Source organism: Epinephelus moara, chromosome 4 (genome assembly GCF_006386435.1).
Source record: "Epinephelus moara isolate mb chromosome 4, YSFRI_EMoa_1.0, whole genome shotgun sequence".
In the NCBI taxonomy this organism is placed as follows: Eukaryota; Metazoa; Chordata; class Actinopteri; order Perciformes; family Serranidae; genus Epinephelus; species Epinephelus moara.
Window position 1 is genome coordinate 32,147,736 of NC_065509.1, and position 14,608 is coordinate 32,162,343.

At 40.1% G+C, this 14,608-nt stretch overlaps 1 protein-coding gene across 3 annotated transcripts in view; it reads right to left on the reverse strand.

Annotated features, from left to right (window-relative positions):
- The window catches only part of atp8a1 (ATPase phospholipid transporting 8A1), a 146,096-nt gene extending 139,482 nt beyond the window's left edge, over nucleotides 1–6,614 (reverse strand). For 2 of the 3 annotated variants that reach the window (XM_050041623.1, XM_050041624.1), the window contains exon 1: nucleotides 5,506–6,614. In XM_050041623.1, the coding sequence (XP_049897580.1) occupies nucleotides 5,506–5,554 (49 nt within the window). In that variant the 5' untranslated portion in view covers nucleotides 5,555–6,614. The remainder of the gene's footprint in view (nucleotides 1–5,505) is intronic. The other variant, XM_050041625.1, reaches the window with a different exon arrangement.
- Nucleotides 6,615–14,608: the final 7,994 nt, after the last annotated feature.

Sequence of the window (14,608 nt, forward strand, 5' to 3'; positions counted from 1 at the left end):
GGAGGTGAACCATTAAGTGGAAAATAGAGGAGAGGAGATGTCCCATGCCGGCACAGAGACAGAGTAGAGAGGCCCGAGGGGACTTGATATGACACACCAGCGGCCCCAGACAGGGGATTTAGTGGCGTGTTGGGCTTTTGTGCCACATTATTATCAGCCAGTGATCCGCCAGGCACATGGGCAGCTCTCGATCCCTTCAGAAGGGAGCAGTCTATCCCCCTCCAGTCTCCCTCCCCATGCTGTTACCACTATTCAGACAGACTGAGGCTTAGCTGGTGTTATTGAAATGCTACGGGGGGAACATCCTGCTTCACTTACAGATGAAAAAAAAATCTTGAGAATGACAGAAAGGTAGAGGTGTAATGCTTAAAGAAGAAGCAGACTACTTTGTGTCGTTCTAGTATGCCGGCAATCAGATTCTGAAGAGCACCTTCTATTGTGTGAATCAGCTGACACGAAAAGACAAGCATTTTGGTCTTCTGATAGATTCCTCCTCACAGGACAAGCTTACCTGCCTATCTCCACCCTTAGTGTCAATTGTGAGGGGGGATTTTGTCTGTCTGCAGATAAGCATGCAAGCTAAGACGGCAAACCGGATGCTTCTTGCCATCTGTCTAGCCTTAACTTGCGTCGATCAGCTTTCCCATGTAGACAGTGGGAGCAGGTATTAAGCGCCTTTCCGCCTATCATGGAAATTTGTATTGGAGAGATCAATGTCTAAAAAGGTGCCTTCCTGTCAACGCGGGATCACACATTAAACATGCTGATAGCTACTGACGTCACCTGTAACCCGGGTGTCCTAGATAAGGTTATTTTGGCAACACGTAGACTGGCAGAGATGTCGGATGTTTCCACAGCACAGCGGAGAAGAGTGACAAGGAGTGGAGTGGCACGTGGTGGGCAAGACTGGGGAGTGTGCAGCACAGAGAGCTGACGGACAGGCTGCTGATGGATTAGGTGGTAAGCCTGGCAGAGGGTTGCCCTTTCTAGATGGAAGCCTGCCTGATGCAGTGTGGTGATTAAAAAATAAAACTGAAGGGTGGGGAGTGTGCTTAGGCTCTCATAAAAGCAGCCGAAAGAAATGTTGCGGAACAGACGCGTGATTGAGCAAAATACTTCACTAGATATGGAGCCGCTAAGCCAGAAATGTTGGTGTTGGAGCAGTAGGTTGTCAACCTGGCACCGTACAGGAGGTGATCGAATCCAACATTCATACACAGGCTTGCAAAGAAAACATGAGAGTATTTTCACAGAAGCGGGGGGGATGATAGTGTATGCTTAGTGCTATGGAGCCAAGCGAAAACAGCACAGTCATTTGCTCTTTGTAACCTATAAAGGTAGAGTGTGGTGGTTGGGGGTTGGGGGTTGGGGGTGACAGCAATCGCTGCTGCATAATTCATGTGTTTGCTCTTGTGGCTGCAGCAGCCACACTGGTCAACAGTTTTCTATGGAATCCATATTAGTATTTAATTATTTAGATTTTTTCCAGTAGGATGCATGGAGCCTTTGGTGGCATAACACTGTAATTTCTGTTGTGGCACACAGGATAACAAATTGCTTGATAATTACCAGCTCTTAGATGGCATTTTAAAACCATGCCACAAAACTACCACCAAACTCAACCACTCACAACAAGTGTGAGATGCACCCTGCTCTCACTATTCTCATTAAAAAGACAGAGGAACTCAATTTTAGTGGCACAGAAAACTAGCATGCTTGCATCTATTTTTATCACTGAAATTGGGTCAAACCACTGAATTTTAGTAGTCAGTTTTAATTATCAATGTATTATTACCGGTCATTCATAACAGTCTGCCCTACAGCTATTAAGCAGAGACAGTCTTAACACCAAGGAACTTGTTCTGTCACATAAAAAATGAACTGCTGTATTTTTAATGACTGAAAATAAAAGGGTTTTTAGGCTATCTGTTGGAGCACAGACACACAGGAATGACCAATATTCACAATGTGGGCACAATCTTTGATTTATATTGGATATAACTGATTTCTGTAACTGTGTGGATGTATGATTCATCCATCATGGTTTATGTATTTCTGGAGGCCTCATAGTCCTTTACAGTATGCATGGAGGCATGTGAGGAGGCTCCAGGGTGTCTGAAGGTTAGGTTAGGTGAGATACTGTACAATCAAGACCTTGCAGATGTTTAGACTCCAGGCTGAATCGCTGTTGTAAGTTTTTGGTATGTTTTTGTCCATGCACGTGCTGTGCCAAAAGCTTCTCTGATCAGATTTGTGTTGTACTAAACATACTGTATATTCAAGTAAAATCAACTGAGGCTCATCGAGTTTATTTTATTGCTCATCAAAATGAAGATCGACCAAGAGTGCAAGATTGCTACATCAGTTAGCATCTTTGATAAACCAAATCTACCAGCACCGAAGGTAAGCTATGTACTGCTATGGGCAGTGGCCGCAGCAAAACCTATTTTAGTCACCTAAAAAAATCAATATCAATTTATGTGTGTGCTATATTTAGAATGTTTTGCCACTTTGCTTTTCGCAGTAACTGATTGAGGCAGCAGCAGACCAGCAACTCCAGTGTTCTGTAAATTTTTTGTCAATAGAGTTTGGTGGCTTTGGGATTGCGGCTTCAGTTTCCCATCGGAAAGGGCTGATTGACAGCAAAGTAAAGCAGTGAAAATATTCTCCATAGCGTACACTTGAACTGATAATGATTTTTAGGTGGATTTTTTTTTAGGTGGCTAAAAACTTGAGGAACCACTTGAAGCATTTGCTTAGCGCCGTTTCATTTTATGTACTTGACGCGGGGGGTTCTATCTTGAAGTTATTGTGAATTAACATTGTGATTCAGTCGATTGATTGTCTATGGAGGAGATGAATCTCTGGATGGTAAAGATGCTCAATATGAAAATCTTTCAAAATCTGACATGCAATAATGGTCATTTAGGCCAAATACTACTACCAATATTATTTATTCTCCGTCCCTCTGTCATCTACTTTCCACATGTGGTGTATGAATATTCATATTATCTTTTTCTTTTTTGTGTTTTGTTCTAAAGTAGGTAAATCCCTTAACACGTGAAAATGCAGACAATGGTGTCATTGCCTCAGTCAACACCTGCAAAATCAACACTGCCTTCAAACATGTTTTTCAAGACTTTAGTAAGGCACACAACTTGTGTATTACTGTACCTAGGGCTGTACTGAATTTTGAGGTTTTTGAGTAAAGCTTCAAACGTCTATTGTCATAATTTATGATTTCACTAAAAAAAATAAGTAAAAAATCCTCAAACAAAATCTTCAGTTTGGATTAGGTGATTTCTCTGATCAAATTAGTCTTTTTTTTGTTGTTGTTGAATGAATGTTATTTTTGGAGCCGTTAGATTACTGCTAGACCGCCCCATTAATACAAGTGGGTGCCTCCCTTTGTGTGCGGCAAGCAGGTTAGCAAACTGTTTCTTGACCACAGTGAAAAGGTTGTTTTTGAACGGCTAAACACCAACAAATATGGACTGAGAATATTTTGTTACACAAAAACATGTTGTGGATTTTGGAAACGATTACATCTTTTTGTTTTCCAATAAATTTTGAATTTTGGACTTTAAAACACTGAAGTTATTGGAAATGTTTGGATCACACGAGTCAGACTCAATCCTTCGCAGCCACCACTGGAACCTAATTCTACAAATAATATAATACTAAAAATGTTAGTGTAGCCTGATCTTTATCTGCAACTGTGCGGAAATACTGTGTTTAAACAGAATGAACTGAGTCAAACACAAAAAAACAACTATGCAGCATTCAAATGTTCATCTAGAATTCACATGTTCACGTTATAAATGAAGTCGAAGCTTCAAACTATTCCCTACTGCCGTAGTATTAACTCTAATTGAAACATTTAAAGAAAGTACTGAGTAACAGCATTTATAATTGACAAATGAATCAATGGTGCATTATTTTCTGTATATGGATAAGTTGAGGTTGTGTACCACAACTTGAGGATATCACAGGTTGGTCTTAGTTTTATGCTCCTCTGCAGCAGCTTTCAGACAAGCACCTCATGTTCACAAATACTGCATTTTTAAATTGAGTCGCATGTCTCTTTAAAAATGCATTTCCCACAGTCCTAGCTACTTGCAGGGAGGCCCTAGATAAGGAATACTTCCTGTATGAACTCACACTCAACAGTCAAAACTGTCTCATACAGTTAAGTCCCTACATTACGAGAGGTAAATCAGATGGCACACTGTGCATTATAGTAGACATCTTATAGATAGCCTTAATGAGAAGCACATATTAGGCATGCAAATGTGCCCTTAGCCCCTGCATTCTGAGTTATGGACGCACTTATCTAATACAAATGAGATGAAGTTCATTTTAATTCACTTTAAGAGGTCAGACTGCTTGCTTTAGCAGCCAAAAAAATATACCCAACAGCAATAACTCAGATTGAGATATTAGCTTCAGTCCACATTTATAAATCAAACCTAAGCAATCCCAAATCAAAGCACAACAGTGCCACTACATCGAGTGTGAGGGGGGAAACTCAAACTGCAGTACGTACCATAAATTACAACTATAGGATTTGTTATTGATCCCTCCCTGCAGATAAATTCTACCCCAGTACAGAGAGGTCAGAGGTCAGGGAGAGCCACAAATAAGAGATGGGGGGAATTTAAAGGGGAGGAAACCCTACGGGAGTGTGCATCTGCAGCCAGTAATACGCCTGTATGTGCCCAGCCATAGGTGCTCTGCCTGATAAACAAACAGACCTTAATGCCTAAAGCTACTAAGCAGCCTTTGCAGCCCTAACGTAAAAAGATCCCCTTATGAGCATTCAGATCACTTAAGTAATGTCTATGTATCCGCATCCTCTTTCCCTGGCAAAAACAACTGAGATGCAGTGGAAAGTTACTGGCGCAGTGAAGGAGTGAGGGTCCCAGCTGAATCACAATGGCTGTATTATCAGACCCACGCTACTGTAGATGCCATTTGCTGGACACTTGTTATTGCGCTGTTGGACTTGTGGCTACTGTCATTAGGAATAAGCTTGGAGTCCTCTTGGTTACTGCTTTCTAAGACAATGGTATTACTGCAGTGGGTAGCTGAGGGGGTGTCCCAGTCTGGATGGGTGATGGGTTTGCTGGGTCAGGTGCACCCTACATTAATTTTAGGAGGAGTCATGCAGGGTACAGACACGCATTTGATGGAGCTTTGTCAGGGAAAGCTGTATGTTTTGCCTGACTATACAGAGGTGACAGCAAACTTTCTCTTTAATGGAGTAAGTTACATTTACATTTTTGTTTCTGGAGACTTCTTCAGGAAACTCTCATGGCCCCCGGGGGTTCCTTGACCCATGTTGGGGCACCGTTAATCACAGCTTTAGCTAGCTAAGTTACTGTCCTGTACTTCCCACAGAGAGCTACCGGCCGGCCTTCTTTCGGGAACAAGGAAATAGCAGGATACCTGACTGGCAAACATTCCTCTGACACATTCAACGAAGTGATAAGTGTCTTTACATACCCTCCGCCCGGGTACGAAGATCGGACATCGTTCTCTGGACGGGCGGCATCTCTCCACGCAGAGCCGGGCGACGGCACCTGTCAAGCGGCCGCGGCTTGTTGGTTCTGCTCCCTGTGGCTGCTGCTGCTTCTCAACCGTCAAAGAATTTCAAAAAAATAACGGCTAAAATTCAGAGGGACCTTTCTCTCACGCGGGCTGTGCTGCTGCGTGTTTACTGCTAATGAGAGACACAGACGAGGTATAAACAACATTCATTTCCTGGTGGTGACAGAACCGTGCCCGGGAGTCCACGGCTTCATGGATCCCCCAGCATCCCGGTTCACACGGCGGATTATAGAGCCGATAGACGCCGTCGGTATAGCAGGAGTGGACACGGACTTACCATAAACTGACGTGAGGGGCACAGTGCCGCTTCACATTATGGACTGTACCACGTTCGCCCGCAGCGGGAGGGGAGCGCCGGAACATAATAACTCTTATTTCACCGCAGAAAGGCAATATAAGTCATTAAAAATGTATTTTTACGAGGGTATTAAAATGACAAAGCGCTGGGTTTTAATCGATGGGGCTAATAATGTTTAAGACACCATAAGATTTTAAAATGAGCCCACAAATTGTTTGTTGGTGTGGGCGCCTCCCCCCCTCTGCAGTAGACGCTGTTCACAGCTTGAAGACATAACAATAGTACACTGGGTGGGAGTTGGCTTATAACAATCCAGGCTTGTTTTTGCATAAATATTTATTGATGTTATTGCAATGTCAGCACATGACAACCTCCACCACTCACTGAACATACAGTAAAATACACAAACATTAAAATATACTGTATATATAGCCTGTACTGTATTTTGCATTATACTGATATATCTTTATAAATGCACCAGCCACTTTAAGTACCTCATATACTCATTTACCATTTACTGTTCTTGTCTGGTATGCAAGCTGCTATTTTACTTGTTGCATATTTGCACCATTTGAATTGTTTGCATTTTCTTATTTGCACTACTGGATTGCTCTTATTTATTTTTATTTTTGTATAACCTCTTCTATTCTCTTTGACATCCTTATTTATTCTTATCCTTTTGCACTGTCTGCACCCTGGGTCAATTCAGAGTGAAATGTTGTTTCGATTCTCTGTATGTTTGTCACATGACTGTAGATTTGTCAATAAAGCCTTTTGAATGTTGAGTCTTGAATATCAAAAACATAATATGTTTGCACTTTGTGAGTTAGTATTTAATATTCAGTAACACACTGGAATTATATTATAACATTATTTACATTATTCTAAAATCATACTTTGTAAAGACTTTGTGATATTACCGTTATGCTGAAATATAATGCAAACCACATTTATTTATATTTCATCACAGATAAAAGAAAAACCTGGAGATAAACCTTACAAAGCATGAAAATTATGTGATATATATTTATATAATTTACAGATCCCCCTATATATCACATACAGTATAAACCTCCTAGATAAACAGAAAGTCACCAGTGACACAAAATACATCCACACAGACTACAGACACAACCAGATTTGCTAGTAAAGATAATTTAAAAACATGCATGATCCTATATCAATTATAATTTCTTTGATATTATGAGTTTGGTCACACAGGAGCGTTACCATCAGCATTAGGACACATGGAGAAGGAGTCATCTAATCCAAGCAATGTCAGTATATCTGGTAGGTTTAAAATACACTAGACAAACATTAACAAAAATATATATTTTTGATGATGATCATGACATCTGCAAGCCAGTGCCCACATGAATACAGTGAACAGGGATGTAAAAGCGTTGTAACTGTGCACTCACATGTGGAAACCCATTTGATTGGTATATATCCTGTACTTTCTGTATTTGTTTTTCCCTTGAAAGCGGAAACAGATAACTCTTCAACTTTTCTCCCGTTTCCATGTGGTATTATCGTTGGCTCGGATCACTTACCGTTTTCCTCAGAGCTTAGCCACTATCACAGTTTCAGCAGTTACTTCGATTGTTCTACTGTCCACCATTTCTGTTACTGAGGATAGTAGCTGCAAAGAACTTACACTTATTTTGGATGTCTGAGTGTGATATGTTGAGTTGGTTCTTAGCCAGATTCATTGAAATTTATATTTTCTTGATAATGAGACAGAAAACACTGTATCCTATGTAATACTACAATCTTCTATTATTGATTATCATTTAGTGTCTTGTAAGCCTGTGTGAGCTGGGCACAATTATGTGCATGACACTTAAATAAACAAATCAGTCAATCAATACATGGATACTCTTTGGTCACTTAGATAGCTACAGATAGCTTTGGGAAAACAAAGGTGCTATCCTCTTCCTGTTTGGGTTGACTGGCATATCTCCTTTGTGCTGTTAGTCAAGCTTTCATTTTTATGGCAGACAGAATTTCAAAATGAAATCAAGGCTTATGGGAAACCAATCTAAACACTGATGGTGTCAATATTCTATAGCCATTAGATTGTGCAAGTTTAATCTGTAACCTCTAAAAGATGTGCAGAGCATCAGAGACTAATTCAATTAAATAACAGTCTAATATTTTGGAAAATACTCTTGTTTAATCCAGTGGCGTATCCAGACTTTTTTGACTGGGGTGGCCAAAGTGGGGCACTGAGTTAAGCAGGGATGGCATGAAGTACGTAGCCTTATTTTACCATTTCTGTATCCACTACTCATGTCTATTTCAATTACTAACATTTCAGTATCTTACATTTATGTGTTGAAAGTTTCATTTAAAAGATACCATACAAATGTCATGAAACGGTTCCATACTTTATTCTTTACATCCTCCAAAAGTAAGCTACATACAAAAGAACTGACTGGGCAGATCATCAGTCAGAATAATGTGGTAGCACCTTGTTGGGCCAATCAGATTTCAGCGTTCCTGGGACACTTCCCTGATTTACACAAGAAGATTGATATTCATAATCATACTTCAGCTGTATGTGAGATGTAGAGAGAGACTGGACCTGTTTCACCTACTGTACAGCACAAAGGTTGCACTCAGGTGAACTCTACAAGCCACGAAAAGTGGAAAACAATATCCACCATCTTTAAAAGTCTTCAAGCAAGCCTCTCATTAACACATCAAAGAAACAGCTGACTGTTTTTCATGGTGGAATTTACAAAAATGTCAAATTCAAGCAACCTCACTTGGATGTTTTTTAAAGATGCCGCACTGGGACTGTTGTTCAAGAAATAGCTCCTTCACATTTAACGGATCAGCATGTGATGTGTAACCATAAAAGAGCTCGGTGTCATCTACATGAACACTTTGACAGGTCATGTGGCTGCAGACTCCAACATCATCTGACACAGCAATTTCCATCCTCACTAAAGTCAACTCCACACTGTCTGATAACATTCAGGGATGCTTTTGAAAGTCAGAAGTAATGTCATATTTCTAAGACTAATGACTCAAATGATCAATCCTGTCCAAACTAATCTCATAAACATGTCAGAAATAAAATCCTGGACAGCTACTGACCACAACCAAGCAGTTGTAAGTAGACACTAGTATCAGTCACTGTGTCATTATGTGATTACGTGACAAGCTCAGCAGAAGATTTAATCCAGGGTGACTTACTCTACTTTACAGTTTCCTGTATATTCCTCATCAGTGTGTCACTCTGCCGTCATGACTCTCCTCTAACATGGACCCTCAGTTACCTAAAAATAGGACACATAAAGAAGCATAATTCATGCAAACACAAAGAAGAATGCAGCAACAATGCCGTCTCTGCTGCGACTGCCCGGCTGTACAGTAAATCAAAGTGTGCTCTCATTCTCACTGCAGTTGAAATGCAAATCACACCAGAGACAGCATTTGTACAGCAGCAGCACCGCTGCAGTTGTCTGAGAGAACTGCAGTGTTACAGACACACTACAGTTGTCTGGTGTATTGCACAGGGTTTTCATAATGCTGAGTGTATGTGTGTGTGTGTGTGTGTGTGTGTGTGTGTGTGTGTGTGTGTGCATTCACAGAGAGATTCCACAGTTTTTGCTGCCAGACTCCTTGCATATTTTGTCATATGACACTCTATTTTGATCCATATTCCCTTTAAATTAAAATGTATTTACTGATGTGGGGATTAAGAGAAGATGCAGTTAAACCTGTGAAGACATATAACAGTCAGCAGGCTTTGTGTATGAGCCGTACAGTAGATGCTGGAAGGCATATCTCTGAATAAAAAGATTCAGTAACTTGAGATTTGAGTGTGTCTCTAACAATAATAGAAAAATATGTGTTTCCTAGTTTATTTAAATCTTAAATACAGTGGTAGGTCTTATTCTCAGCAGCCAGAAAAAGCCAAAACAAAAACACAGAGAGATCCTGTTTCATGGGAACTCAAGATTCACCACATCCAAAAATAAGAAATGAACACCTGAACATGAACGCCTCCTCCTGTGGCTGCTAGAGACACATCTCTCCCAAAGATTTCCTTTCTTTCCCCCCACTCCGCCTAATTCAACATCAGCTTGCCACCACGGGGATTTGGCTCATGTAGCTCCCACGGTTGCTAAGCAACAGTGACAAGAAGCCTGCCTCTTCGATTATGTGTGTGTGTGTGTGTGTGTGCTGGTTTCTGTGTTTTACAGCGAATCCAGTCCAAACAATGACTCATTCAACCAGCCGTAATAATTTCTACCTCTGTCAGAATCTGTGTCAATTACAAACAGAGTGTTTTTATCAGTTTATTTTTCGTCTGTATCAGAGTAACCTGAAAGATTTCACTGATACTCCCTCCCAACACCTTTGTTCTCTGATAGGCCATTGCAGTGTAAATATACATGTTGCCAGGCTGTGATTAAAATGCAAATAAAAGATCCAGCACGAACTCCAACGCTGACAGGACGTCACATTCATGTCCTTTTAATTATATTATCGTCCACAGTCTAAATAAGCTGTTGTAGCCCGGGCGCCAGAAGAAAATGTTGGCATTGTACTTCACATTAGCATGTTTACATATCACAACAATGTCTCTAAAGGGACCTAATATGTAGTAGCTGACTTTGTCATCGTGAGGTGGAGGGGATGGTGAATGGTGTGTCACCTAGACAGACCAACAAACAACCAAACTGACTGTGTTTAAGCAAGTCATTGCTGTGTTTTGTAGCAACCTATCAGTGGGGATAGTGCCACAAATGGTGGATGTTTTTGCCGAGACATCACTGCTTTTCCTGCAGGGATTGTGCCCCCAAACCGGGTATTTTAAGCCAAAACACGATCTTTTCCCAGCCATAACAAAGTGGTTTTTGTGCCTAAACCTCACCACATAACATGTTAACCACAGCACTTTTAAAATGTAAAGTTACAACTTATATGGTCTACATAATAATGTCTACATGTAACATATCCGTGGTTTGTGGAAACATACAATGCCAGAATTTCTAGTGATTGGGTCCAGCTGTTGATAACTATAACAACTTACTGTTACAACTATTATTCCAAATTTGAATGTTGGGGCGTCCTTGTGACTTTACAGTTAAGATTTGCTTCCTGTCTGTTTCTGCGCTGTCAATATATTATAAAAGCATAATTTAAAAAAAAAAAAGGTCATCTTCAAAACATATATTTCTCATATAGATCAGTCCCAAAAATGCATTTTAGGTCAGTGCAAAAACCCATCATCTGCAACTATCAGTCCAAACTTATATTCAGTCTGGAGGAGATGAAAGGATATAGTCTCCTAAACTGCAGTCACTCAATGAAATTACAGTTTTAAGGTTTGTTTAAAACATGCTTTTTTAGCCCTACAGTTGACAATTATATTATTAAATGATCAATTCCAACAACTGGTGATCACCTGACTTTTTCTCCAGCACCACCATGAGGTTAGCATTTTGTGTCTTTACTGTAATGTCTCAAATTACAGGTGTTGCAAACAAAGGTTTCACTACAAACACTGAAAACATTGCACTTTTTGTACATTTATCTTACAGTTCTAACACTACTGTGATCTCTATATGAAATAAAATAAAATAAAATAAAAAAGGTTTCTCCAGACAGTCATCTTACAGGCAGGACAAATTGTACATGTATAAGGACTGGTGGGGCGGTGGGAATGAGAGGGGTTATCCCAATCCTGCTGTGGATCACTACTGCACACCATTCAGAGGCAGCGGTCTTGTTGAAACCAGGATGTGTGGACAGTTAAATCATTACACAATCAGAAACCCTGGATTATCAGAACCATCCGGAAACATGGACAATTACCAAGCAGCAGCCAGCGATGTAAGATGATGCAATAAAGGGCTAAATTACAGCGTACAAATCGAAGGAGCCGATGAGATCACATTGCACATGAGTTGTACCCTGTATAATTCCATGTGACAAATACAGATTGATTGACTGATTGAATACACGACTTGTGCAGTATAGTCCAAGTCTCATTGATGCAGTCATATACTCAGTACCTGAAGAACAACTCATGTATTTTCACCCAAAAACTTTAGTTCTGGAGTCTGGGGTTAGTTTCACTTTCAGTTCAGTTTTAGTGAAAATGCATGTGTTTGGGAAGTGCTGAGCATTCAACTGAATAAATGAGACTTGGATTACACTGCACGAGTTGTGTGAGAGTTTATAAATGGATGTTTGTTTTTTTATAGTTTTGCTGTTGTAAATGTGCACCCCAATCAAACAAAGAAATCAATATATTCACTTTATTCTGTGGAGGCATGCAAGAGAAACCAAGTTTTCTTCATGAATTCAAAATAACATGGTATGATTAAAGAATTTACATATGGTCATTTTGTGTGTGAAATATTCCATTAATAGGATAGAGCCAAATACTCAGATGAGACCAGTATCCGGTACGAATAACGTGCTTTTTATGAGAATGAGAGTACGAGTATTATCCGACTAAAATATGTCAATATCCATACTGACGAAGGAAAATCCTCATTTGGGTAGCTCAGTCTCTTACTCTTGTGTTAAAAAATGATCTTGGGCGCAATATTGTGACTGTATTGTTTTCTAATAAATAATAAGTATAGCAACTTCTGACCAATCTGAATCAATTTCAGGTTTAAAATAACATCTTCTGGTTAGGCCCTACCCTTTTTCAGTTGAAGCGCGACCCATTCCCAGTCAAAACTCTACCCACTCACCTGAGTACAGACACAGATACAGATCATTTAGGTGGTTGTACAAATATAACAGGGTCAGCTATACAGCAATATGTGTAAGAAAGTCTAATTTGTAATATTCAGCATTATAATTACACAAAATTTGTTTCAGTTGTTATTACCCGACACACTTAGGCCTCCATAGTCAATATGTGGAGCATATCTGTACCCCTACATTCACCTTTGGGGTACCTCTCCCCTTTTGCTGTTGTACTTTATGGGAGTCCACCAGTTACACAGATACAGATACAGATTGTGGTTGTACTTGCACAACCCTAATATTAAATCTACATTTACATTTTATTTAATTGGCAATTTGGTATCAGAGATGAAGAAATAGGGAGTGAGATGCATCTCCACTCTGCTTTGTAATTTCATGATGAAAAGGGCTCAGTAAAGTCTGGCTCATAACTTCAATCAATCAGAAGAACCTGAAAAAACTGTAATGGCTATGATCCTTAAACCTCCTCTGAGCTACAAAAAGCCTCACCTTAAAAATCCTCCCGCTCACCTTCTCCACATCAAACTATGATGAGTCTGAAGCGTCCTTGGGAGATAGCAAACAAAACTCCGACTGAGTTACGAGCCTATAAATGATGATGTTTGTAAGCTCCTGTGTGAGAGCCCTTTGCCTCTGCAGGAAAATACGTTGAGCCACTTTGCTGCTGTTGAGAGAGGAAATAATAAGGGAAGAAGTAATTCAGCTTAAAACCTGCAACAGCTTTACTGGATCCATCCCAGATGCCTTTAATAGGGGTATCCAGCTGACTGTAGAGGATGAAGTACCAGCTATTTCCCCTCCTGATATTTTTCCCATGGCTCTGAAAACAGATATTGTGAAACCTCTCCTATGTAACCTAATGCCTCAGTGTTTAACAATGGTATAGTAATTTGGCATTATTCTTTTTTTTAAAGGAAAATCATTACAAAAACAGCTTGATTCATGTGTTTACTGAATATTATGGACACATGAATTTGGCGTTTATGCTCACCACAGCATCGAGACAGCACTTAAGCTGTAAAAAATGAGGATGGGGTGAGAGCATTTCTCATTTTTAGTGCTTTTAGACTGAAGAATGGCTTGGATGATCTCAAAAAATACAAATGTGTTCACCACACCTGTGGCTGCAATCTGTTTGGAGTTAAGTGTTTAAATCTTTACCCTGAAAATTGTATCTCCTCAGGATGCATTAATCCTGCTTTGGGTTGAATAATTGTGTTATTGATTTTATCATTAATCATTGCTGCTTCCCTAAAGACTGATCAAGCCAGGCTGCTGGATGCAGGCGTCAGGCCTGCAGCTGCATCCTTCATTGCTTGCCTACAGCTCTTGAGGGAACATTGGGCAGCGTGACATTTAGCTGTAATTGAATTGCACTCTGCCCCCTTGTGGACGTTAATCTGTAGTCAGGGAGGGTGAGGTGGTTTTGATGGCCAGCTAATCACAAATGGTGAGTCACTGCGGGAGTCATTTTCCCCAAACCATGTTCACAATAGTTGATTAATGTGTGCAGATCTCAAACCAGCTCATTTCATGGTCTATAGGAGGTAAGGGTTGAATTAAATACCATTTTCTCTCAAGCCTTACATGTAGAGATCAGTCTGATTCTTACAGCAGCTCAAAGATGTGCTGTGGATCAGTCACATTATGAAGTTAACACACAAATCATGCCAGCAATCTTTGAATACATCTGTTTATTCAATCTCTGCAAAATTAAAACCATTTATCACCCTGCACTGTTTGACTTCTTCCACTCAGTCACAGCCGAGCCGGCGAACAGCGGTGAAATTAAAGAGCGTTAAAGTATTAATCTTTTCAAATTGCTTTTTTAATAGCAGTTGAGGTGGCTGGCGAGGCTACATTAGCACTACTGATGAGGAGGGCTGAGAGATAAGCTCTTCAGGTTGAATAGACTATCACCATCTCAGTGGTCTGTTGTCTAAAATGTGCTAA